Raw genomic sequence first — 24,913 nt, forward strand, 5'->3', positions numbered from 1 at the left:
GGAAAGTCGTCTTCAACTTCTCTTCAACGGCCTCGCTGGCTTTGCAGATTTCAGGTGGAAGCCAGGGCACGGCTGGGCGCTTCGGGGGAGCAGGCGTCACCCCGCCCGCCCGCCGGTGCCCACCGGGCTGCCCACGGCCGGGCACGTCTCACGTGCATCGGCGAGGAGAGCCGTGCGCTGCAGTGGCCGGTGGCATTTAACAGCAGCTCAGCTCGAGTCCCTGCGTCGGCGTCCCCTGCCGCTGGCACATCACGTACCCGTGGCTGTGACCGCCTGGCGCTCGACGCATCCCCGGAGCTGCGTCCTCTGCCGCGGCTGAGGGTACGGCACCAGCTCATTCATAAGCCTCAAGAAATATCGTTGTATGAAAATGTAATGAAAATTATTCAGCTAATCTACTTTAATAACCCAACTTAGGGGCCTCTCTGTGCTGCAGACAGTATAATAATTTTTAAAATATTAGCTGTCATTTCCGATCAGTCCTAGGGAGGCAGAGGCACTTGGCACACGACTCCATCGAGGCTACTAATTCATCTGCCTCCGACCCCGTAAAGAGAAGCGACGCGGTGCTCACAAGTGGTGGCGGGGGCTCTGGCCCCCGCCCGGCCACGGCAGCAGAGGGGCACGGCGAGGGGCAGGGACCCCCAGCCGCCCCCACAAGACACACACACACCCCCCCACCCCCATTTGCCTGCCTCAGCTGCCTTTTGCCTCACCCCTTTTCTCTCTGGGTTTTCCCCCTCCACCCAGCGAACCCAACGCACCACGGCGTGAGCGAACAGCGACCGATGCGCTATGAACTGGGGAGGAACAGGGGGAGCCTTTCAGTACCCAACAAACAAGATTACAACGCGCTGGGACGGGGCCACCATCCTGCAGCCCCGGAGGGGTCAGCCCGCACCTTATTTTCCTGTCATTCCCCTCCGCGGTCCCTGCCCCGACCCCTGGGATGCTCCAGGGAATGGGGGGTGACACAGGGGACCCCCAGTGCTCCCCACCGTGGGACTGATGGCACCACGGCGGTGACAGGGCCAGCCTGGCACTTGCCTCCGCACGACGGGGACGCCCAGGGTTTCCACCTCCCACAGAATAAAATGCTGCCGCACTCTGCCAGTTCTGTGCAGCAAGTTTAATTGATCTAGGATGAGTAAAAAGTATCAAAAATCCCAGAAAACCGCTTCAGTGTGTGCAAAACTCACTGTAGAATATAAAATACTTCAAAAATATTCTGCAGAATCAGATCTGCAAACTTTTTTAAGTTAAAAAAAGATTCCAACACGCCTAAAATATAGTAACGCTTAACAAAAATAAAGACATCCTGCGGTCGAGACGCGCCGTAGCAAATACATTCGCTCTCCCCGATCTGTGCAGATGGAGCCGCGTGGCACCACCGGCACTCATGGCAATGCCCGGGGATCCCGGCGGACAGCAAGACCTCCTGACTCGGTGAGGTGACTACGAGGCGACCAGGCTCACAAGCCCCCGTCGCAGAGACACAGGCATCCCCGAGGCGGTGCTGCCGGGGGAGCCGCGGCAGCTGGACCAGCCACTTTGCCGCGGCAGGCGGGCAGCCTCACTGGTAGAGGACCTTCACACAGAAGGTTTCCTCGTTCTTGTCCTCGTGGTCGTTGATGTGGATCAGGATCTCCTCCTCACCCGCAGACTGGCTCGGGGCGAAGCGCAAGCCGATGGTGTACACCTCCCCACCGGCGACCTGCGGGAGAACGGGTGGGGGGAGAGGCGGCAGGGCCCGGCCCAGACCCCGCGACACGCCCACCCTTCCCAGGCTAGCGCGGCCCTCCCGCGGCAGCACGCCCTGCATCTGCCGAGCATCGCGCCGTGCCCCGAACCCACAGGGCATCGCTCCGCGCATCGCGTGGTCCAGCCCGATGAGGGCGGGGGTCTGGCAAGGGGGGCCCGGCGGCAGGGGGTCGTACCTCGAAGGAGTCCTCCTTGAACTGCAGGAGGTCAGGCCGGTTGGTGCACAAGAAGTACAGCCTGGGCGAGGGGTAGGGGTTGGTGTAGGTGATGCGCTTGTTGCAGCCTCTCCCGCCTGCCGCGGGCAGCGAGATCTCGAACGTCTGCGGGTCGAGCACAAGCCGTGGCAGAGGCGGCACAGACCGCGGAGGGGTCAGAGGGAACAGCGGGCGCTCCCCCAGACCGACTACGGAGCATCGCCCCTGCACCGACACACCGCGGGGGGCGTTTCGGGGGCACGTCGCCTTACGTCCCCCCCTCTCCCCCTCTGCACCTTGCATTTGATCTCTACCAGCAGGTACAAAGGAACCACCTTCGAGCAAAAGCATCCTCCCCGCGCTGCTGCCGGCACCGACGCGTTCGCAGAAGTAATTACAAGCCCCGATGACAAAGAGCAACTGGGACCGGCCAGCTCATTCTCCAGCTAATTAACGGACATCCACAGGGAGAGCCGTGGCACTTGCTCAGATAACGCCCCGCGGCACCGTCAGGCAGGCTGGCACTGGGCAGGACGCTGGGGCATCGGTTTAAACGCCAATCTGAACTTTGCCCAGTACCGAGGGTTTTGGGAAAGTGTTTTTAAAAGGAACACATTAGCCAGCAAATCTAATTTTCTATCTTTGAGGCAAGGCCTCCGCCAGCACAGTGCTAATAGGAAGCAGCATGCTGTAGCTTTAATTTCACAACCAGGGATACTTCAGAGTTGGCACTCCTCAGCGTGGGACTGCCTTCAAAACAGCCTGAAAGACATTTTAACTGCGGTCTTCAGCGAGATTATTTGAGCACCGGAGGGCCAAATGTGCGCTCAGGGTGGCAAGTGCCAAAAAACCCACAGATGTAAAGAGAGGAAGAAGCAGGAGACAGCCCCGGGTTATTAGCCGGACCGCGACCGCCAGTCCAGCGCCGTCACCGCGTTTTTCCGGCGCGAGAGTCGCCGTACCTTGGAGATGAGGGGCTGCCTGCAGGACAGGCAGAGCAGCCAGGAGGACACCAGCTGGTGGGACTCCACGTCCACCAGGTTGAGGTAGATGAACCTGCTGCCAGCCCGCCGAGGCCTCACGCCGATGTACAGGTCCTGGACGCCGTTGGCAGGGAGGAGGAAGGCGCCGTCCGGATCCATCTGCGGAAACCAGCACCGGGAGCTGCAGCCACCTGCGGCGGCCTTTCGCAGCTCCGCGACGTCCAGCTTGGAGCGTAAACTAGACCCGATTGCTCTTAAAAACCTGTGCACCGATGTCAGCACTACTGAATCCCACCTACGTGAAGACACCGGGACTGGCTTCGTGTCAGAAGGGTGAGAGCCGCTCGGGGAGAGCCAGCTCATCCCCAGCCCGGGGACTACCCCCCGCACAGGCTTCGCCCGGGACAGCGATGGAGTTTTTGTGCCTTTTATTATTCACATTCGCAATTACGGCCGAACGAATTCTAAAGAAATTGTTAGTCTTCAGATGGTCTCATTAACGCAGATAATTCGCCCTCTGGGGTTTCATGCCAATGATCCTACACATGACAGCTCTAATCAAAAGATAGTTATCGCAAACACTTTACGGCAGTAAATTGTTCATAATTCCGAGTGGGCTGCCTTTCCCTTTCTGGAGGGGATTTCACGGGGCCGCTCCAGGCCAGCCCCCCGCTTGCCACAGCCACAAAGGACCTCGCCGGCCCCGAGCCCACCCGTGGGGGGTTACCTCCAGCTCCTGGGGGTGGGAGGAGAATGCCCGCACCCTCCGCGGGGCCGGGGTGCCCCGCAGCAGCAGGGAGAGGCGGGTGAGCTGCCCAGCCGTGCAGCCGACGTCCAGGCGCTGCAGCGAGTGCAGGTAGAACTGCCAGATCTGGACGGGCGCCGCCAGCCAGGCGTCCCTGCGGTAGAGACAGACGGACAGGGCTGGCCGACGGCACTGCGGGCTCAGAGCGAGCGGCCGAACGGCAAGCGGGGAGCCCAAAGCGGGAGCCTGAGCTCTGGGAAACCTTCTAAGGACCTCAATTTCAGTCTCCCCCGTTCCTAAAGCTCATGTCACAGCATCGGCTGGCGCAGAGCTAGCCCGGCTGGCTCAGGAGGCATTAGCTCGCACACCGGAGACGCTCTGGCCAGGGATTATTTAGAGGAAAAGAGAACGATGTAAAACCCTAAGCTGCAAACATTTTGGGAAGCCTCCTGCCCAGCTTTCTGCTGCTCAGTGAAGCCGGCCGGGCTCAGGAAGCCGTGAGCAAGGAAAGGGTGGCACGAGGTTCCCTCCTGCCCTGCCACACGCGCGGCGTTAGTGCTTCTCACTCTTTGGGGTCCTGCTACTTACGTATAAATAGCAACAAAGAACTTTTTGATCTGTGGGCTTGGTCCTCCGGCTACCTTTAAGAAGATGTCCTGCGGCTCCCCAGGCCCCTGCACGCAGAAATCAGAGCATCGTTCCAACAGTTAACCTCGAGATCAAACCAGCTAATGAGGACTCCAGGGTTTCCTTCCCATTAACGGAAAAACCCGCCACCAACCCACTTACGAAAGCAGATGCTTTGAGCATCTAGTTAAACTATGTTATTAAGTTATTATACAGCTTGGCTGAGCTCTTCCAGTATTTTTAATTACAAAAGAGGATACAAATGACTATCGCATTCCAGGTCTGCAACTGTAATCAAATTTTGGCAAATTTTCCCCAAGTTTTCTGACAAGCCGTAATCCAATTACCATACTAACGCGTTTCTGCAATGGCAATTAGCAACTACCCTTCATCGCCATCTGCACGTATGCGTGCAAGTTTATTTTTCCTTTCTACCTCCCCCAGCTGCAAAGCAAGCCCAGGAGACCTTTGCTGGGCACTGCAACGCAAGGGCTGTGCTCGGGGAGGGACACAGAGCGGCGGCTATGCTTGGCCCAAAGAGCCCCTCAGCCTGGCACAGCCCTCCCCGCCGGTATCGCCCGGCGGAGAGATGCTCTGTCGTGCGTTCAGAGGACGCGCCGTCCCCCCGCCGCACACCTCCAGCGGCTGCGGGTACCCCAAGCAGCGGGGAAGGTCTGTCCCACGCCCGACAAAAGGCTGCGTTTCCCCAGCATTTTAATCATCTGGTATTTGCTCAAAAGAACAAGCGACTACAGGCTGCTGCACGATGCGATAAGGCGCAGCACTCAGCTGCAACGGCAGAAACAACGCGGCTCCTTTTAATTGGGAATAAAGGGCAATTCCAGCTTCATCACTGCCAGCGTTCCACTGCCACGGGCTGATAAATGGGGATGCTCCGTGGGTGCGAGGTGTTTCTCTGCCAACAAAAACAACCCACAGCAGAAGGACACAAAGGACAGACCGATGCCGAAGCGTAACCGGTACCATATTTTTGGTTTCGCAAATGATGTCAGGGTCGCTGCAGCGAACAAACATCTCGGGCTCCCCCCCCGGCATCCCCACCGGCGCACCTGTGGAGGAGAGAAACCGTATTCAGCGTTTTCTGTTTGTGCTTGCTACCCTGCACCCCACGCAGCCGCAGACCCAAGTGCCTTACGCCGGGCTACCAGCAAACTACACAGGCGTACTGGTGCAGGGAATTAAATATAAAACCAATGCAGGCAAGCGGATGAAAAGCGAGCAGGGAGCCCAAGGCCGCGAAAGCGCGAGGAAGCGGAGACGAGCTCTCTGGATGCCACCCGCGCCTCCAGGAAGGCCCCCACGAACCACAGACACCGACTACCGAGGAAGAGGCCGGGCACGCCGCGGGCTCACCGGGGAGGGTGTGCCAGGGGGGCAGCCGAATGCTCTTCTTCAGGAAGGTGAGCTCCGGGTGGTAGAAGCGGAAGGTCTGGTCCACCACGTGGGGCTGCGGCTCCACCTTCACCCGCAGGAAGGCGATGGGCTTCCCCCCGCTCACCTGGAAGGAGACCTGTCCCGGGGGGCCGGCGGGAGAGGCATGGAGTTTGGGAAGAGCGATGCTTCTCCTCCCACACGGCCGTGTTTTCGCCCAGCTCCCTCACCTGGATGTGCTTTGTCCGCCCAGCCCCGCTCTTCCCCAGGGAGCGGGTGGCCGCACCAGTACCGGTGCCCAGCCCTGCCGGCCCCTGCGGGGTGCAAGAGCGGGTTGCCTCAGGACGCGGCACGGCTACGGCTGCACGGTGCTCCCCCGCGGCGGTAGCACCCTGCCCTGCGGAGGCAAACACAGCCGAGGGAAACCCTTCCTAGCGCGAACAGCTCAAAACAGGGGCCTGCGCCTACCTGCGCCGTGACGACCGCGGGGTCTGCAGAGAAGGTCTGGTATTTGAAGGGGATGCGGACGGTCTCGTTGGGGCGCAGGTAGACCTGAGGCCTGAGGTCATCACGGAGGTGGAACATCTCCTCCTCCACCGGCGTAACGCTCTCGGTCAGCTCCTTGAAGTGACGCCACTCCCTCGGGTCCAGTATGACGCTGGGGGAGCGAGCGGCAGAGGTGCTGGTGAGGACCGGTCAGGGGCCAGCGCCACGCTGGCATCTCCCCACGCACACGGGGGAGACCCCGCTTCAGCCCCCACCTGAGCTCGGGGTGGTCAACCTCGATGGTCACGGTGTGCTGGACACCATAGGGGTTCTTCAGGGCAAACTCGAAGAACTCGGCCGTCCCCAGCACGGCACGCACGGTGTGGGTGGCGGTGATGGCCTGGCTGAGCATCCGGGAGATGCTCTCGCCCTTGATGTGCTCCCGGTAGGCGTCGATGATCTGCAGGTCCCGCACGTGCCGGGCGCGCTGCTCCTGCCAGCCCTGCCGGGAGGGAGGGAGGAGACCATAAGCCCAGAGCCACCGCGGCATCCCTGGCCCCCAGCACCCCTCTCCTCACCGAGAGCTGGGGCGTCCTCCCGCCGCCGGCATCCTCCTGCTGCCGCACCAGCGCCATGCGCCGCAGCTTGCGCCGGCGGGCGGCCACGGCCTCGCTGGGGGCAGCCGGGGGGGCCAGCCTCGCCTCTGGCCGGCGGCTGCGCAGCGCGGCCGCCAGCTCGCCGTCCACCTCCGCCAGCCTCCGTGCCCGCGACACCCGCCCACCTGCAGGGAGAGAGCATCGCGGCACTGACGAGAGACCCCCAATTAGCGCAGCCCCGAGGGCCCCCCACGATGCTGCGGGGCCGGGAAGGGGAGCGCCGGAGGGGGCAGCCACCCCGCAGCTGGGGGCAAAGCACCAGCACCGCGGCGGCAGAGACCCTGCCGACCCGAACCTGCGTGGGGGGACGGGCCGAGCCCCAGCCCAGCAGGACTCACCGCCGGCAGCTTTCAGGGGGAACCAGCTGCCACCCGGGATGCTGCTGGTGCCGTCCGGTGCGGGCACGAGGCGGGAGCGGGACGGCGGCAGGGATGGCGGCTGCCCTGGGCTCTCCTCGCACGGGTGGCCTGCCACGAGCGGAGACGGGGGTGAGAGGAAACCATCTGTTTTTCACCATTATAAGTTGTACTGCAAATTTATATCCTTACTGCAGCTCTTTCCAGATAATTTTAAAAAGCAGGAGGAAATATCTGGTTGCTAGCGATGCTCTGCAAGCCCTGTGGTGCTCCCTCCAGAGCCTATTGCTGTTACCACCATACAGCCATCGGCCCAGAGATGGAGCGGCATCAAAAGCATGGCACCATCCCGAGCGAGTCACCACTGAGCCCCTCACCAGCTCCAGTTTTCATTTCTGTGTTCTCCATCCCTGGGCACCGGCACAGCCACGCACCGCCGCGTCTCCCCGCTCCTGCTGCCATCCCCGCTCCCACAAAGGTTATGCCAAGCGGAGCTGGACGAGGCTCTAAACCCACCGGGTATCTACCCAGCCTACAAATCCCATCCCCATCCTCCGGGCAGGGGCACCAAGCTTTTCAATACTGTTTTTAACATTATTTTGAAATTTTTAAAAAGAGGACAGGAGAAAAAAAAAAAAAAAAAAAAAAAATCAAAGGGTGACTGTTGTCCTGGTGCAGCGTCTCTGCTTCCTCTCTCCCTCTCTTCTTTTGCGGGGTGTGAGTTAAACCTCTCCCTGGGTTGTGAATCTCAGATTCTCCTTCCCAGGAGCTTATCATCCCTTTGCAGGCAAAGTACGGAAACGATGATTTATGATATCTTATAATGGAGCTAATCTTTCTTCTGAAGATAAGATTTTAAAACCTGGAGTCACTGCACATTTATAGGATGGGAAATTAAATATATAAAATAAGAGCAGCCAGCAGGTTCTGGGAAGAATAACGTGCTTACAAGCGCGGTTTTCTTTCGGGTGCAGCCCTGTGTGTGCCGTGCATTTCTCCCGCAGCCCCGTGCTGTTTGCTAGCACCTAACCGCACGGCGCTGACGCTGCGCTGCCAGCCGCCCAGCCGCTTTGCACCAGCATTGGCAGCCAAGCAGGCGGAAGGGACCGCAAGCACCACCAGGAGCCGCACGCCCATGCCCGCGGCCCAGCGTTGCCCGGAGCTGAGCGGCCGGCACCGGGACGGGGGCTCCGACTGGCACCCGGCGAGGGGTGCGTGCCGTGGGGTGCCGGCGCTGGCACCCAAGCCTTTCATGAGCTTTCACGGGCCACGTGAGCAGCGGGCTCTTACCGACGTTGGCCAGACAGAGGTAGAGGCGGCCTCTCACTGCCACGCAGATGCCGAGGGGCCGCAAGGCGCCGTGCCGCAGCGCCTCCCGGCCCATCACCGTCACGTCCGGCTCGTACTCGGTCGTGGCCACCTCCAGCTCGTGGTGGGTCCTGACGGCCGCCCGGCCCTGGCGCAGCAGGGGCTGGGGACAAGGCAAGGACAGGCGAGGGGTAACGAGTTACCGGGGAGTCCGGTCTGGGGGTTAAGCGGTCTGGGTAAGGATGTCTCTGGATGCCCTAGGTCTGGGGGGTTTAGCCCTAGAATAGCGCAGGAGTTCCGGGGAAGTGGAAGAAAGTTAACGTCTTGCCATCACTTTTGAGGAGAAGACGACAAATCCCACGATTAGGGGCTTGTCAGGCTGACATCAGTCTCGGTTACACAGAGGGGCTGACAGCAACTCAATTACTAAAAACGCGAGCGTAATGCAACAGCATCTCAACACCGGACCAAAGGTAAAGTCAGGCTCTTCCTTAACACTCCTGCAGGCTAAGCAGGGGGTCTCCTTCATCATCAGCAGTCCTGAGGGCTTAAGGGGAAAGACCTTCAATTTAACTGATACCTCCAGTTTAACCAATACCTCCAGTTTAACGGCAGCGGACCCAACGAGGAGCAGGGAGTCTCCATCCCAGACGTCAATCTGGAGGCTGTGCTCAGCCAGGTACCGCAGAAACCAGCGCTGCTCCCCAGGGCGCAGGAAAGCGGGGTCCACCATGTACTTCAGCTGCAAGCCCGGTGGTCCTGCGAGACACGCAGCATTGTCACGGAAACGGAGCTTCTGCCGGCAGCGGCACGTCAGCCGGGACGGGGACGCTCTTCTGCTCCGGAGAAGCCTGCCTGCTCGCACACCCACCCTCCTCCACGTAATGAACCCCTTGGTCAATTAGTAAGGTCCGAGGTCCCCCGGGATCGGCACGCTCCCACAGAAACACTCTGCCTGTACGGACCCCCCCTCTCACTTCCATTAACAGCTCCACGTGGAGAAGGAGTTTCATCAGCCGCAAGTGCTTGGTGTCCCTTGGGACCAGAATTTAATAATACGCAGAAAGAAACAAAGAAAATATTCATCTAGGAGGATCAGAGCCGCTCACTCCGGGCGCTGTGCTCTCACATATTGCCTTTCTTTTCAAAGGTGCTTAGCCGCAGCGGGAGCCAGCAGCCTCGACGTGCAAATCGCGCCACCAACACTTACCAGTGTTTTACTTCAAGTGTTGGACATTTTGAACGTTTTTCATGGTGTGCCACTCAAACTAGCCGAGGTTTGCTATTAAAGCAGACCCAGCCTGTTCCTCAGCCCAGAGGCAAGCCCAAATCTGACTGACAAGGAGGAGCAGCCGCACGAGGATGCTAAAACCGGAGCTTACCGGTGCTGAGGGTCCCGTCCTTGTTCACCCGGACAAGCAGCTGCGCCGGTGCAGCTGGCCCAGCCACCAGCCCCCCGTCCATGCTGACCAGCTGCAGCCGTGGTGTGGTGACCGGTGGGAAACGGTAGAACTGGAAGGTGAGAAAGACGGTCCTCGGCCACGTCCCCTCCGCACCGTCCCGGGCATCCCTTGAGGGAGAGAGAGGGGGTTGGCTTAGCCTGTGGCACGGCGCTGCCCCCCATCACGAGCTCCTCGTGCGTTTGGCACGCGGTGAGATGCGGAACAAGAGAAGATCGGCAGCATCACAAGTATTTCGACTCCTCTGAAGACAGCGGGCATATGGTTTGCCTTGGCTTTCCAAAAAGCTTCATAATTCCAGCTGTCTCCCACCATATGCTGCGGCGGAGGAGCCCAGCAAAGGCAGCATTTTACCTTTGCGCAGCACACTGCCATCCACGGAAAAAACACAAGTGGGGCCTTATCCAGCCAAAGCCACCCCCACAGGTGCCAACTTTCTCAACTCCATATGCATTTATGGAGGAAACCCTGCATTAACTAGCTTTTACCTCACATTGTGGCTAATGGATACAATAAAGAAATGGGAACATGATTTAAGAGTGCCCGGAAAGGACAAGAGCATCATCGTAAAACCCTCTGGGGATTTGCCTCCACGGCAGGCGCTGGAGGAAGCGGCACCTTTGCAAGGACTGCTCCCGCTCAAGCAGGGAAGCGGGATGGGGGGGATTTTGGGAAAGGACTCTCCCCCAGAAGGCCCCTGGGATCTGCCCGCAGAAGGCACCGCGAAGGGCTGCCATCCCACCTGCCAAAAGCCAGGAACTGCAGGATTATTTCGTTGCCTTGCAGAGGGTCGGCTTCCTCCAGCCGCAGGCTGAAACTCGCCGGGTCCACCAGCTCCGAGATTCCCACTGGCTCCTGGTTGTGGTCCAGGATCTCCGGGAAGCCAGCGGCGTGCAGGCGCGCCAGGGAGGCACGGGAGAGCAGCGTGCGGGAACTGACGGAGAAATGGGGGTGAGCCACGCGCAAGTGGCTGCGGAGACCCCGCGGAAGGGCGGCCGAGCATCACCTGCCTGCCTGCAGCCCCACGGCGGCGATGGGCACCTGCAGCGGGGTGAAGGGCAGCGCCCGCAGCTGGTCGTCGGCGCAGGGCTCCGGGTCGGGTGAGCCGAGGTCGGCCTCCAGGTGAGCAATCCCCCCCTCCTGCCGAGAGCCACGGCCACGCCGCGCCGGGGGCTGGCCCCCGCGCCGCGGCGGGGCCGACAGCTGGGACACCGACAGCTGGTGGGAGAGTGGCAAGCGTGAGCGCCCGCAGCCCCGCGGCGGAGGAGCAGCACCCCCGAGGCAGCCCGCCCTGCGGGAACCCCCACGGCGAGGCGGGCCAGCAGCCCCTCCTCGCTAAGGCAGCTCCGATGCCGCGTGCTCCGGCACCGCTGCTCCGCCGAGAAGCGGCACAGCTCAGCTGCTCGAGGGTTCGCACCTCTGTTTCTTATTTAGCTGCTGCATTTTCCCTGGCAAGGGGAGGGATGAGAAAATGCATCAAGAAGATCAAACCGCTTAATGCGGTCTTATGAAGCATTTCATTTCATCAAAAATATTTGTGTGCATTGATCCCTGCATCAAGATATAAAAAAGCATAAAGAGGGATCTCGGTATTCATAGCTCTCCTTAAATCCCAGTAGCTCCGCACAAAGAAACTGTGCGTCACTGTCAGCACATACCGGGGACAATAGTACCCAGCAAATCTGGGCTGTCAAAAACCAGAACTGTCCTTAAAAATACATTTGGGGTGTGAAAAGAGCTCAGGGAATTTTGCCCAGCATGTTATAGGCAGGATGTTTTGCTGCCCCGGCGGAGGTGGATTTGAGCAGGACGCTCATCGCCTCTTGGCTGCGGCTGCCAGGAAAAACGGATGGGACCAGGAGCGCGTCCTCCGTCCTCGGCGCGTGGGCCGTGCCCCGGGAACACCGCTGCCCACCACCCACGTCTGCTGGCGCTCGCGGCACTTACCGCCGGTCCCCGTGGGGAGGCCGCCATTCGCAGTGGGGCCGGTGGATCTGCGGAGAGGGACGGGAGAGATGCTCTAGCGGAGCCGTCACCCCCGGCCCCACCACCACGGCTGTGCCCTCCACCAGCAAGCCCCCTCCACCCTCCCACCTGCCCGTTTACTTTTTGGGGGTGGGACCAGCTTATCGAGGTGCCTTACCATCTCTCAACCACTTATTTGACTTATTTTTCCAATAAGACTGTTGCCTGGGGGGGGCAGAATGTAGCACGTCTCCAGATCCATCCGTTATTTTGCCAGGAATTAGGCTAACTCTGCCGTAAAAGGCAGCTCCTCCATCCCCAGACAGTGCCGCGGTTCCCTACGGCCATGCAGCGCTGCCTAAGTGGGATGCTTAATGAGACGTGAAAGTTTTAGGATACTTAAGGTTTTCGTCGCTCCTCCGTTATTTCTTGTCACTCCCTTCATCTGTTCATGCATTCGTGCCCCGAAACGGTACGAGCTTTATCGTGTTTATATTTGGCTGCTTGGCTCGCGCGCCGGCACAGCTGAGCTCGCTGTGCTGCAGAGCCGCGGGTCCTTCGGAGCGGACCAGGGGCACAGATGTTCTATCTCTGCATCCACGTGACGCTGAGACCTTATTTTGCTTTCGCCACCATTCCAGCTATTTCACACTGACTGCTGTACAAAGGAAAGCACCCCGACTCCCTTACATCCTCACATAAAATGCTGTTTTCTCTCAGTTAGGATGGCTTTGGCCCTTGGTAAAGAGACGATGGACAGAACCATCAGCACCACCGGCAGCTGAGCCGACAGAAGATGTGCTAAGCTTCCCCTGGTGAAAAGGGCCAGAGAGCAGCACGTTTTCCAACAGAGCACTACAAAAAGTTAAAAAAATGCTCTTTTCAGCAGCTTGGGGCATGGGCTGGCTCTCGTGCATGGCCACTCACCTGGCGGCACGGCTCTGGGACCACCACGGTGCTTCCCGAGCTCTCCCCAGCTCCGCCAGCCCGCCGGAGCCAGGCAAACACCAGGCAGCCCTCCCCCCAAAATCGCCCTGCCAGGGCATCCCCCCTCGCCGGGCACCCTGCCCACGCTCCAGCACGCTCCCCCAAGCCGGAGCGCACCAGCCCAGCGCCGGGCCGCAAGCTCACCATCGGTGCACGCTTGCCTCTCCCTCCCCCACACCGCAAGTCCCTCAACGCCCTGGCCACCGCCAGCTGAAAAGCGTCCAGGGAAGCCAGGAAGGTACCAGCAGCGACGCAGCCGCGTCGCAGAGACCCTAACCCGGCGCACCCCCAACACCGCCAGACCTCTCGTTTCGCCCGTGAAGAGCTCTGCTTTAAAGCCCCTTACACCAGCAAACCCGCCGGCAGAAAGCCGGGACTTGCCACGGCAAAGCCATGGTGCCACTGCCATCTCGTGGAAAGCACGGCAGCGCCGGAGCCGGCGCGGGAGCAGTGCCCACGCTGCACCCACCGCGCCGGGCATCGCCCCGACCGCGGGCTGGCAGCTGCCGGCTCACCAGAGGAGCCGGCTGAGCTGGTAAGACATACTTAAACCCTGTTAGGTACCTGGAGCGTCGCACCGAGACCTGCACGGGAACCGCAGCAGGAGCGACGCTGGGGGGGAAAGGGGAGTTTGTTTCCCACCGATCACGAAAGGGGGGAGCAGACAGAAACAAGCCGGAGAGGATTTCCAGGAGCCCAGGGCATTGACTCAACTCCGCGCCCAAACCCGAGCCAGCAGCAGTTTTCTTTCCGCCTCCAACACACAGCAGACGGGTGCTGAAACCCCGACCACCTGGCACCCCTGCACTATAGAGAGAGATGCGTACGCGCACACACGCGTACGCAGCCTGGTTTTCCCCGGCTAGGCGCTGGCACAGCCCGTGCACGCCGATCGAACGCACGCTGCTGTCACGCTCCTTCAGCGGCAGCGCAACGAGATCGTTATTCTTCTTCCTCGGCCTATAATTGACATCCTTCCTGTCCTCGATGTCTGGACGGATCCAGCATCCAGAGAGACAAGCAGCAGCACTGGCGGGGAGCAATGCGAGCAATGCACGCAATGCGCTGCCGGTGCAGCTGCTGCACCCTTCCAGCTGTTCTGGGTGTCGAGCACGGGAGCCCAAACACCGTCAAAGTGACCCAAAAGAGGAGCGGGCTGGTGCCGTGCTGGAAATCCCTGGGCATTTTGCACGTGGCTCAGCGCTACTACCACAGGGCAATTTTGCAAGTTAAAAAGTGAGAGCTGAATTCAACTTGATGGAAACTTGGTTCACTCTGGTAATTCATAAACTAGCTCACTGAAACTCAGCAAAGTCGTGTTTTTTCTTCCTGAGCAGACACCAGTGCCACACTCTATATTTTAAATGTCAGCGATCTGGAAAACACTCACTCAGCGATGGCGTAGGAGGCTTCTCCGACTCGTCCCTGTCTTTACGTAGGATCTCTGCTGCAGTTACAAGATGTTCTTCCGAATCAGTAGAAACATGGAATTGGACAGTCCCAGACTCCACGTGCTTCCCCTGAAATTGGAAATGGAACACTTTCAGGCAGCGTGCTACACGCAGCCTCCCTCATACATCTGAGGGACGATTCCCCTGCCCTGCAGCCGGAGAAACGGAGGAGCAAGCTGGAGGCAGAGCTAGCAAGGGGTTGTACTTTAATAAGCTGATCAAATACCGCTGTCCTTGCAGAGACACACACCCCTGCCAAATCCACCCACCGCCACCCCGTATAAGACTTTACAGAGCAAGTTCTGCAGACACCCACGCGTCCATCCGTCTGTCCATCCATCCATCCTTGCCCATGGCACAGAGCAACCCGTGCAGCTTAGCACCACGGCTGTATTTTGGCCGCCACCCTGTGACTCCTTCGCCCCAGCCCAAACCTCCTTTTGCTGACAAACACTTGGGAGTGAGGTCTTTATCTTTTGCGTGCGCATCACTCGGAATAAACCGGCTCAGGTCACAGTGCCTCCAAGAAGTATCGCGATAAATAACTGTGTTGACCAACGCCGTGACAGCTCAGCCTGCACGTTTGCAGTCACTAAAGCCAGGCAGCGCTGGACACCGACTGCGCTATCTATCAGGGTAGATGCACGTTGGCAGGGCGTGGGGGCTGTCACCCTCCTCTTCCCACGCCTCTTCATTCACTCGCAGATTTGCAGAGAGCTTCTCCATCGCCCGGGCCCTTACAAAGGTTTCGGCAAAGAGCCTCTCTAACGGCAAGGCTGCCCGAGCACCAGCCACGCGCCCATGTATTTGCGGTGCAGAAGCAAGCCCTTACCTGGCGGGAGCTCCTGCTGCTCGGTGGGGTCCGGTAGACCAAGGCCTGGCAGGGGCCTCGGCGGGCACCGCCGCGCAGGGGCAGGACCACGTCCGCCTCGCTGGTGCCCAGGACAGGGCTCCAGACGGCCCAGCGCACCGAGCGCATGTCGGCTGCCTCGCCGTGGGTGCTGCCGGGCAGGGCCTGGGGGGAGCAGGGGGGAGCACGGTGAGTGCCGGGCACCCCCACCTTGCCGCCGGGACGGGGGAGCAGGCGCTGCCAGGCAGACACGGGCTCCGATCTCCCACCACCTTCCTGCACCCAGCTCTGGCGTCGCAGAAACCGCTCCCCTTCAACCCGCTCTGGAGACGTTCCACTTTCCAGCACCTTATTTCTCTTTTTGCACCCATTTTTCCCCCCCACCGACCGCACCTTTCTGCTCCCATCCCTTTGCAGGCTCTGAGGAGCACCAGGAACACTTCTCGGTGGAGACGGATACGTCGGTCCCACGGAGCGGACCCGGGATCGCGCAGCCTCTCAGTGAAAGAGCACTGAGCCAGCCTGCACAGTTTTGAGGTTTGCTTCTCTTCCCTCTGCCAGCAGTGCCGCAGGCAGAACCAGCGCCTTCCTACGCGATTTCACCTCCTCAAGGCTGACCACAAGCTCACGGCCACAGCTGCAGACAGGTACGAATCCCACTTTCTCCCTCTAAACCCCGTACCACCCTTCCCACACGGGTACTCTCTGGTTTTCTTGCACTTGCCCCCATTACCCAGCCCACCGCTGACATTATTCCCCTTCCTGCAGGCTGCAGTCGCAGCACATCAAGCACCCGCGCTCCAGGTAATCGTACTTCATCCCTTCACCAAGTTACGCAAGGGACTACGCCTCTAGATTATGGATCAGCAAAATATAGTGCTGATTCAATATAAAAGCACGATATAACGCCTTTCAAAAATAACAGGGTTTTCATCCCTTGTATGTATTTAGCACACGTAGCTGAGACAAAGACACCAGCACCCAGCCGAAGGGCTGCAACCCCCTCGCTCAAGCTGCACTGAGGGACGTATGTTGGACCCCCCATCCCTGGCAGACGGGAAAGGCGGCGTAAAGGCTTCCACTTACCCGGGTGCGTCCACAGCTTCCCCTTAAACCGAAGGAGAGGCACAGAAGCAAACCGAGAGGTCTCTACCAGCGCCCACAATCACCCTCATAGCCTGCTAATTATGGCACAGAGGACAAGGCGATCAGCTCGGCAAGAGGCTTTGGGATTAACCACGCTGCCCAAGGGCTGCGCCGCGGGAACCGGCTCCACCGCAGCCCCGGCCAGCGCTCCAGCACGCAGCACAGCCAAACAAAGATCTGCATCTGGTGCCCCTAATCTCCGCGGGTCCTTGGGTTTCAGCTTTTTAAAGGAGTTGAACCCAACACATAATTTCCAACAGCAAGGCTCAGCTTCTCCTCCCCCTCTCAATACAAATCCCTCTGGCCTGGCACGCATGTCCCACTTTATAAATACTCATTTTCCCCCCAGTTTTGCTCTGGACAGCTCTAACAAGAGAGGACACTTGCTGCATTTTCAATGAGCATCTTAGCAGGACAATTAGGGCCTCCTAACGAACCCGTGGCCATCAATTAAGCCACACTACGAGCTAACGGCTCCAATAGCACAGGGCCTCTGGAGGGGATGACCGAACGGCTCGCTAAGCTGGGTTTAACCTGCAGAAGGGTTAAACTGAAATACATGGAAATGATGGGTAAGTAGGCATTAGCAGGCGTGGTCTCTGCAGTCAATACAGAGACTTCTCCTGGCTTTAGGGCCCGGAGAACATCAGGCTGAAGCTCCCAGAAAGACCTCAGCATTCAGGAAAAAAAAAAAAAGAGCAGAAGAGGTTAACTTCTTTTCGGCATAAATGCTAAATTCTAAAGAAAAGCCTTTTTTAAAATTTAAAAAAAAGCTGAAATCTTCCAAATTAGCTTGCCAGAACACCACGGGACTGCTACAGGCTGCATTTCTCCATATACATATACACAGCGGAGAAACGTGACCACATGTAATTAAAATTATTCATTAAGCCCATTTGCAGGATATTTCGCACAGCGCTGCGGAAAGCACCCGGACACTTTGCGGGGCCATTCGTTAGGCAGCGCGGTGCGCGATGAGGTGCCGTTGCGTCTCGGGGGTGCAGGACAGCGGCACAGGGGCAGAGGACACAGTTACTCAGCAGGGCTCGCTGCCCCAGCGGCAGATCTCCACTCTTTAATCAGGGACGGAGACGAGGTGCACGCACACTCAGCCCTACCTTCCCAGCGGCTCTCCCCGAGGCGCAGAAGACGTACTCCAGCTGGAAGCAGACCCCAAACGCCGGGTGAGGGACCATTTCGCTCAGGTGGATGCGGCTCCTCAGGACCAGGGCTTGACCCGCACCCCTGCACCGGGACAGGGAAGCGGCCGTGGGCAGCGCCCGAGGCAGGAGGAAAGCGGCACCGGCGGTGCCGGAGGGTCTCCCCCTTACCTGGCTCCAGAGCCCGGCACCCCCGGGCAGCCACCCCGCGTCGCCTCTGCCTCTGGCACCAGCACAGCCACCTGCGGCGCCTGGATGAAGCGCAGGCCGTTGTGGACGCCAACGTGCAGCCGCCGCTCCCGAACTGCCACCCCATCGCCGTCCGGCGCAGCGTTAGCCTGCAACAGGCAAGTTTTCCAGCTCGGGCAGCGAGGCGGCACGGGGTGGCTCAGCATCCTTCCCTGTGCCGCCCACAGCCAGGAAAATTCCGGCAATCCCTCAGAAACTCAAAAAACCGGGACCCACCCCCCAGCAGCTGACGGATATTAAAATCTTTCATCTTTATGGCAGAGTTGGTGCAAATCTGGCAAATAAAGGACTCGGCCAGCAGTCCTAACTGCACACCAAGTGCTGCTGTTCCTAAAGGGACATACTACGATGAGCACTGCATCTTATCTTTGCATCTTCCATAGCAGAGCAAACCCAAATTCTGCTTATTAGTGCCTGGATGTTCAAAACAAACCCAACACGGAGCACCTGTGCGCTAATCCAGCAGTAAAGCAGAAGGCCTGGACGGCAAAAAAAAAATCAGAGACTCCAAGTGAAACAAATACACGAGCATCATTTATCTGAACCTTTCCGCTCTGCCCAAAAACGAAGCGCCGGCATTACTGCTCACGCACTGTCCTTTCCCCTGCCCTAACTGCATCAGCACTACCTTAAGTAAGCGATCGCTGTTCAGTAAGTCCAGCAGTTCTTCCTCAAATTCCTCCAGGGAAGGGTACAGCCGGACGGACAGCCTCTCCAGATAGCAGGTGACCGGCTTCATCAGCCGGGGTTTCTGCAAGCAGTCACCTGAAAAGACAAAGTGGTGGCCACAGGTCAGGCCACTGCCAGGGGGGACGTCACCGGGACCGCAGGGACACCTGCTGCCAGACCTGAGCCGAAAGCAGCACCGGGGAGAGGTCGTGGTCACGCGTGGGATCCCCACCTTCCCCGGCACACACACACACGTCTTTACGCCCGGGAGAGACCCAGAAATACCCAACACCTTCGGCGTCAATGGATGCAATCTGTTGACTTAATAAAGCCACCGCCACTGTAGCGCTGAGGTGCCCTGCGGTGCAGGACACTGGCTCTCCCCTCTTCGGCTTTCGAGCAGTGGTCTCAGCAGCACCGGCGACTTGGCTGCTTTGGAGACATCGCTCAGCTTTAACAGTACCAGTTACCACCCCCAAAAGGGTTAGCGGTAGGGGTTTCCAGGCAGCAAGCTGAGGAATAATTCAGCTGCAGAACTGAGAGTACTTTTGAATCTTCGGATCACATAATTTTAATCGCAGCAGCTCAAACGGCAAGGCTGCTACCCACAGGGAAAGATTATCGAGGGCTGAGCGTGCAAGAGCTCATCCCCCCGAACCTGCCAGACCCCCAGCAATCCTGAGCCCCACCACGGAGGAGGAGGACTTTAAACAAGCTGCAAGGGCTTCTAAGACTCCACCAAACGACCGTAATTAAACCAACCATCACTCATCCCTAGCAGCTTCCCAGGAGCGAAGCAATTAAGGGACAGGGAACAGACTGAAGCCGTTTTGACCTCTTTCAGGCTGAGCTATGAATGCAAGGGCTGCAGCTCCGCCAGCCCGTGCAGGGGAGATGCTCTTGCCAAGGGGCAGCGCTGCAGAGAACCCGTCGGTGCTGCCAGAAACCCCGTGCCAGCGCCCTGCCCGCAGCCTCCCCAGGGACCTGCTGCCTTCAGCAGGAGCAGTGCAGGCAGCAGAGAAAGGGAAGGAGTCCTTACTCGTGTCTCCGCGCCCCGGCAGCAAGCCGGGAACAGTCTGCAGCCCAGACATCAGAAGGTTTTCGGGAAGAAGGTGAAATATCGTCTCCAGGGGCTGGTGGGGCTTCAGGGTGTACTGCAGGTGGCTCTTCTCCATCACCGTCAGGTACTTGTTCTCTGAGGAAGAGAAAACGTCCCAAAATGACCAAAACTGGGGGAGACAGCTTTGCAGCGCCACTGTTGAATAAATCATTATCCACGAACGCACATGTTGGGAGCAAAGGAAAACCTGGGTCTGCCCGGCCAGGCTTTTCCCTGCCGGCAGCAAGGCACGTCCGCTTAGCACTACCAGGGCACGGCCCATGTATGGCATCGACCGGTCACACACGATACTCCTTTGGATAGGAGAGGCTTCCAAGAAAGGAGTGAGGCGCAACGTCTTGCTGCTGCTTACTTTCCATGGGGTCCTGGAAGCGTGGGTGCAGTAAGGCGCGCGGCGTCCCGTGGTACAGCTTCAGTCTGAAAGCAAAAAGCACACGCGCAGCGGTCAGTAAATCCACCCTGAAGCACATCCTCATATTCCACAATGCCTCTGCTCAACAATAAGAAACCACCTTCCTACTCTGTACCCGCAGTAAAAATCCTATCCTTTAGGGAAAGGACGGGCATCACTTACAAACCCATCGCTGCTTCCCTAGCAGCGACAAATTCCAGGTTTCTAAATGCTGGCTCTGTTTCTGCAGCCCCAGGACCACACTTGCTCCCCCCAAAGCAGCAGTGCACGTTGCCACCCCAGTTCCCGGCATGCCCCATCACGCAGCGGTGGGGGGACCTACGCTCTGTCCTCAGTGGCCGGGTCCGTCGCCTCCGACCCGCTGCCGAAGAGGGGGATGAGTCCAAAGCCACAGGAGAGATGCCGAGCGCCCCCGTCCCCTTTCCCAGCCGTCACCACCACTTCCACGACAGCAGCGATGCCGGGGTGGTTCAAGGAGGTGTGGAAGTAAACGGCCTGGGACAGGAAGGGAGAGAGAAGGGGTATTTCAGAGGTGGCGGTGGCAGCGCCATACCTGTTGCATTTGGACAGCCAGCGGTGCAACCAGAACGTCCATTAAAACTTCCAGACAGCGGCTCGTGGCAAAGGACCTCTGGCACCACTCGGAAATCTCAGCCTCCTTAAATCTCAAACTTCATTAGCTTTTTTTTTTTTTTTCTTCTTTTTTTTGTCACTAACACCTGTTTTCCAGAGTAACTCGCAGGCTGCAGACCCCGTAAGAGCGGGGCTTCGACGCGCCCCTGACCTACAGCATTATAGCAAGCCCCGCACTGCGAGAGCCAAAGGAGCTGGAAACCCTGCTGCCGTGGGGAGGGGAGACGGGGGTGGCCCGGCCGTGAGGGCAGGAGGGGACGGGACACAGGTCACCTCCACAGGACAGGATTTAAAGCTAGGTTAATCTTTCTATTAAAAACTCATTACTGCGGTGTTCCAGGGAAAACGTTTACTGTAATCACAGGTTGTCAGGAAGTGATAACAGAGAGAGACATTACCACACCAACCCAGAGAAATAAATCGTTATTCTATTATCTTTTATTGCAAAACATTGAAATAATGACCGCTGGCTGCAGACCGATGCCTCGCCTTGCAAAGACAGAGAGAGCCCTTAAAGCGGATCCCTTGTAAAACCAGGCTTGCTGTTCCCTCTGTGAATGCTAACAACACTGCGACAGCTCGTTCCTCTCCCCTAGACCCTGTGAGGACGATGCAGCGTGGGGGTCACCTTGACCGCCACACGTCCCCTGCCCACAAGCCGTCCTCCTCTGGTGAGGCTGGCAAGCGTGCAGGCAGCACATGCAGGCAGCACATGCAGGCAGCACATGCAGGCAGCACATGCAGGCAGCACATGCAGGCAGCACATGCAGGCAGCAGCTCGGCACGGGGCCTGTGCAGGCAGAGGATGCAATGCCCCTGCACGCTGCCAGGTCCCACGAGGCGGCTCTCCAGCAGCCAGCAGCTTCTCCTGCACGAGGAGCAGTGCCTTTCCTCCTTCCCTCACCTTTCACAAATCGATTGCATCTGTACCTGAACTCTTTGCAACACTAAACTGCTGAATATCACAAAGTTAAAAGATCCCAGTGCTCCTCAACAGCGGCTGGTGGCATCACGCCCGCAGGCCACCTCTCCTCTGCCCCGCCGCCTTCGCAAGACCCCGAGCGTTGTGGCTGCACCGTGGGCACGCAGGGCATGCTGCAGGGGACGGGCAGTGCCATTCAGCGACTGCCGAGAGGCTGCGAGATGCAGTCCCCAACGCCCCGAAGCTCCTGCCGGCTGCTCCCAACCGCACGCCAAACACCCAGGAAGCCTGCGGACGTAGGGATGGTGCTCGGAAAGGCAGCTCCACCCGGCATCTGGTGAGGTGGGGAGCAGTGCCATGTTTTTCTCGCCACAGCACACTCTGCCATAGTTTTTTCTCTGTCCCTCTTCAAAATAGCAGGGGTCAGCCAGTGATTAAAACCCTCGTGGAAGAAATGCACGCATCAACACCCCTCAGATTCTGCTTAAATACCGATTTAAATAAATGAAGGAGCAGGGCTCTGATCAGTGCCGCACTTCATCCGCGGCACAGAGCGCTGGAGGAGGTGGAAACAAAAGTGTAATTGGAAAACGTGACACCTCGGCTCTCATCCACGCTACGGGCAGCAGGATCTCCCCAGTAAGGGTTTGCGGGTATCGCAGCGGCTGGAAGCATGGCTCTGGGAGTGTTTAGTTCCCAGGTAAGGAGAGAAAAGCGCTGTGCCGGACGGCGGGCGGCTGCTCCTTCCCTCCCTTCCCACTTGTGAACAAACACTGCTCTCTGCCGCCAGCTCTGAAGACAGCAGGCGGCACATGGCGGCACGCCGCTGCTCCCACGCCATCGCCCAGCCCCGCGGGTAACCCAAGACCCCGCTTTCCCCATTGCAATAAACCTTGCCTAAAAGCTTAATAATTGGGCAGCGTCAGGGGTGCACCCCGGGTAAAGGATCGGGAGGCGCCGGAAGGGACAAGGGTTTGCTGCTGCTGTCTGCCTGCGTGCAGGAAGAACCGTCGCAGACAGGGCTCAGCAGCGGACAGACGGACCACGGGCCAGAGCCCGTGCATGCTTAGGACTTGCTGCTTGAAAAGGCTCACGGCTACAGCGTGCTGTGGCGGGCTCCTAGAGCTCTCCGAGCTCCCCTTCCACCAGCGTGAGGGAGTAAACCAGCATCAAAGGAGAGCGACTCCTGGCTGAAGTCTAGCAACGACTGCCTTTCCCTTCGTGCATTAAAAACCTCCCTCCTCGGACTTGGCTCCTGCAGCTCCAGCCGCCTCCCCGCAGGATCGCTGCCCCCCACACACCTCTCGCCACCCCTTCCCGGGGGGCTGCCGGCGTTTTCCCCAGACCCAGCCGGCACGGACGCTCCCCTGCCCGCCCGCAGCCCCCCGGCACCCTACCTCGTTGAAAGCCGCCCTGGCCGGGTGCGGCGGGGCGGCGCGGGCAGCTCGCCAGCCGCTCCTCCACGTCCTCCCGAAGAAGTGGTGGTAGGTGGCGTCGAAAAGGGAGAGGCGCAGCTGGTACTCGGCTCCCTGCAAGGCACGACAGGACGGGAGGCACCGGCGCTCAGGCCCGCTCGGGGACACGCCAACCCGGTGGCCCCAAACTGCAGAAACCACACTTCAGTAAGAGAGGACAAATAATTCCCGTTTTCTAATTGATGCCCAAAGCGGGCACGCGGCCGCGTACAGCTTCGCGCATTTGGAGAACCCTTCTGAAAGCCAGAGGTTGAACAAGCAAAGCAGAAGTGGGAAAACTGGATATTAAGCACATAATAAATGGGTAGCAGGCTTTTAAAGTGCTACCCAGGGGTTTTAATTTTAAAATGCTTATCTAAATAAAAAATTAACAAAAATTAAAATAAAAAATAATTAAACGCTAACTCAGATTTGCGGGTAAAAACACACGGGATTGAGACACGGCTCTGATTTGCGTTTCCGGGCGCTTTACAGTTAGTTCCCCCCAAAACAAGTAACTTATTTTGAAAACCTCCACCTTTATGGGCTCTGGCCCACAAACACAGCAAGTCCCGGTGGCACCGCGGATCGGCGGCGGGCAGAAACCAAGGGCTCAGCAAGAAAACGCCGCTGGGCTCTCCCCCGCGGAGCCAAGACCCCCTACCTGGGCGAGGGCAGCCCCTTCCAGGCCCTTCAGGACGCAGCGGAAAGCCGTGGAGCCCGGCGGGCGAGCCCGTCTGCGCTGGCAGTGCGGAGGAAGGGCGAGGTGCTGCAGAAACACCCCCTCCCACTCGCTCATCTCGCCCCCCGAGGGTCGCCTCTCCCTCCCGGCGTCGGCTACGGCAAGCGCTGGGCTGGAAGACAGGAGGGGAGCGCACGCTGCGGGAGCCGTGCACACGGGCGACCCGACGGGGACGCCTTCGAACGGGCTCCCGGGCCCTGTGGCACCCGCACGGGGACGCGCCGGCCTTCCTGTGGGAGCGGGCAGCTCAGCAGGGCGTCCCACCCAGCCCACCCGAGGGGACGGTGCGCCGGCCCCACCGGCCTCCGCTCCCCCATACGACAAGGCCCTATGCATACGCGCACGTGTGCTCACAGAGGCCCATATACGTATGTGCACGTATGCGTAGAGACCCACAGACACATGTGCGCGTATACATAGAGACCCACGCACGCCTGTGCCCACAGACACGCGGCCCCCCACACGCACAGCGGCCCGCACGCCCGCGTGCACCTGCACGCGCGTTCAGCGCCACAGGTGCAGGGGAGGCCAGGGGAGGCCAGGGGAGGCCAGGGGAGGCCAGGCCCGCCCTCGCCCGCCCTGCCCACGCCAGGCCCGCCCGCCCCTACACCCGCCCGGGGTCGTCCACGCCGCGGGGGGAAGCCGCGGACACGCGTGCTGCGCAGCACGCGCGGGCCCACGTGGCGGACAGCGCGGCCCACAGGCGCCCATACGCACAGCTACGCGCGGCGATAGGTGCCGGTGCCCGTACAGCGCGGCGATAGGTGCCGGTGCCGCTGCCCGCACCGCCCGCAGGACCGGGCCTCCCCGCGCATCCACCGCGCCCCTACGCCATCTTCTCGGGCCCGACCAACCTCGCGCCGGGCCGGGGGGGGACGGACGCGCCGCCGCCGCCGCTCGCCGCCCCGCAGCCCGCGCTCCCGCGCCCCCTCGCCGGCGGGCAGCGGAGGGGGGCGGCGGCGGGGCGATCCCGGAGCGGTGCGGAGCGCGGCGGCGGCGGCGGGGCGATCCCGGAGCGGTGCGGAGCGCGGCGGCGGCGGCGGCGGAAGCGGCGGCGGTAGAGGCCGTCCCCCCCCGCGCGGGTGGGCGCGCCCGGCTCGGCATCGGGTTACTAGGGCGATGGTGCCGCACCGCGGGGGGCGGGGCCTCGCCGCTGGGCCCGCCCGGCGCCGCGGCCAATGGGGA

At 59.8% G+C, this 24,913-nt stretch overlaps 1 protein-coding gene across 9 annotated transcripts; it reads right to left on the reverse strand.

Moving 5' to 3' along the window:
- Positions 1 to 1,122: 1,122 nt before the first annotated feature.
- On the reverse strand, positions 1,123 to 24,716 carry NPHP4 (nephrocystin 4). Of its 9 annotated transcripts, none has more exons than XM_072884011.1 (29): positions 24,583 to 24,716; positions 23,651 to 23,840; positions 22,930 to 23,061; positions 20,300 to 20,472; positions 19,918 to 19,982; positions 19,485 to 19,640; positions 18,405 to 18,541; positions 17,699 to 17,865; positions 17,486 to 17,612; positions 15,204 to 15,386; positions 14,311 to 14,440; positions 11,916 to 11,962; positions 10,975 to 11,186; positions 10,711 to 10,902; positions 9,891 to 10,078; positions 9,107 to 9,267; positions 8,491 to 8,671; positions 7,183 to 7,347; positions 6,767 to 6,969; positions 6,464 to 6,690; positions 6,171 to 6,360; positions 5,933 to 6,016; positions 5,685 to 5,841; positions 5,295 to 5,380; positions 4,272 to 4,357; positions 3,666 to 3,837; positions 2,918 to 3,097; positions 1,938 to 2,081; positions 1,123 to 1,714 (listed from the first exon to the last, which is right to left on the reverse strand). In XM_072884011.1, the coding sequence occupies exons 2-29, from the start codon at positions 23,783 to 23,785 to the stop codon at positions 1,574 to 1,576; spliced, it is 4,221 nt and encodes a 1,406-aa protein (XP_072740112.1). In that variant the 5' UTR covers positions 23,786 to 23,840; positions 24,583 to 24,716; the 3' UTR covers positions 1,123 to 1,573. The 9 variants fall into 9 exon arrangements, 8 of the variants coding, with proteins under 8 accessions (XP_072740112.1, XP_072740113.1, XP_072740111.1 ...); XM_072884012.1 differs by lacking the exon at positions 24,583 to 24,716 and adding an exon at positions 24,446 to 24,570 and having other exon boundaries at positions 7,183 to 7,311; XM_072884010.1 differs by lacking the exon at positions 24,583 to 24,716 and adding an exon at positions 24,446 to 24,570.
- Between the last annotated feature and the right edge of the window lie 197 nt (positions 24,717 to 24,913).

This window comes from Ciconia boyciana, chromosome 19, assembly GCF_034638445.1.
Source record: "Ciconia boyciana chromosome 19, ASM3463844v1, whole genome shotgun sequence".
NCBI lineage: Eukaryota > Metazoa > Chordata > Aves > Ciconiiformes > Ciconiidae > Ciconia > Ciconia boyciana.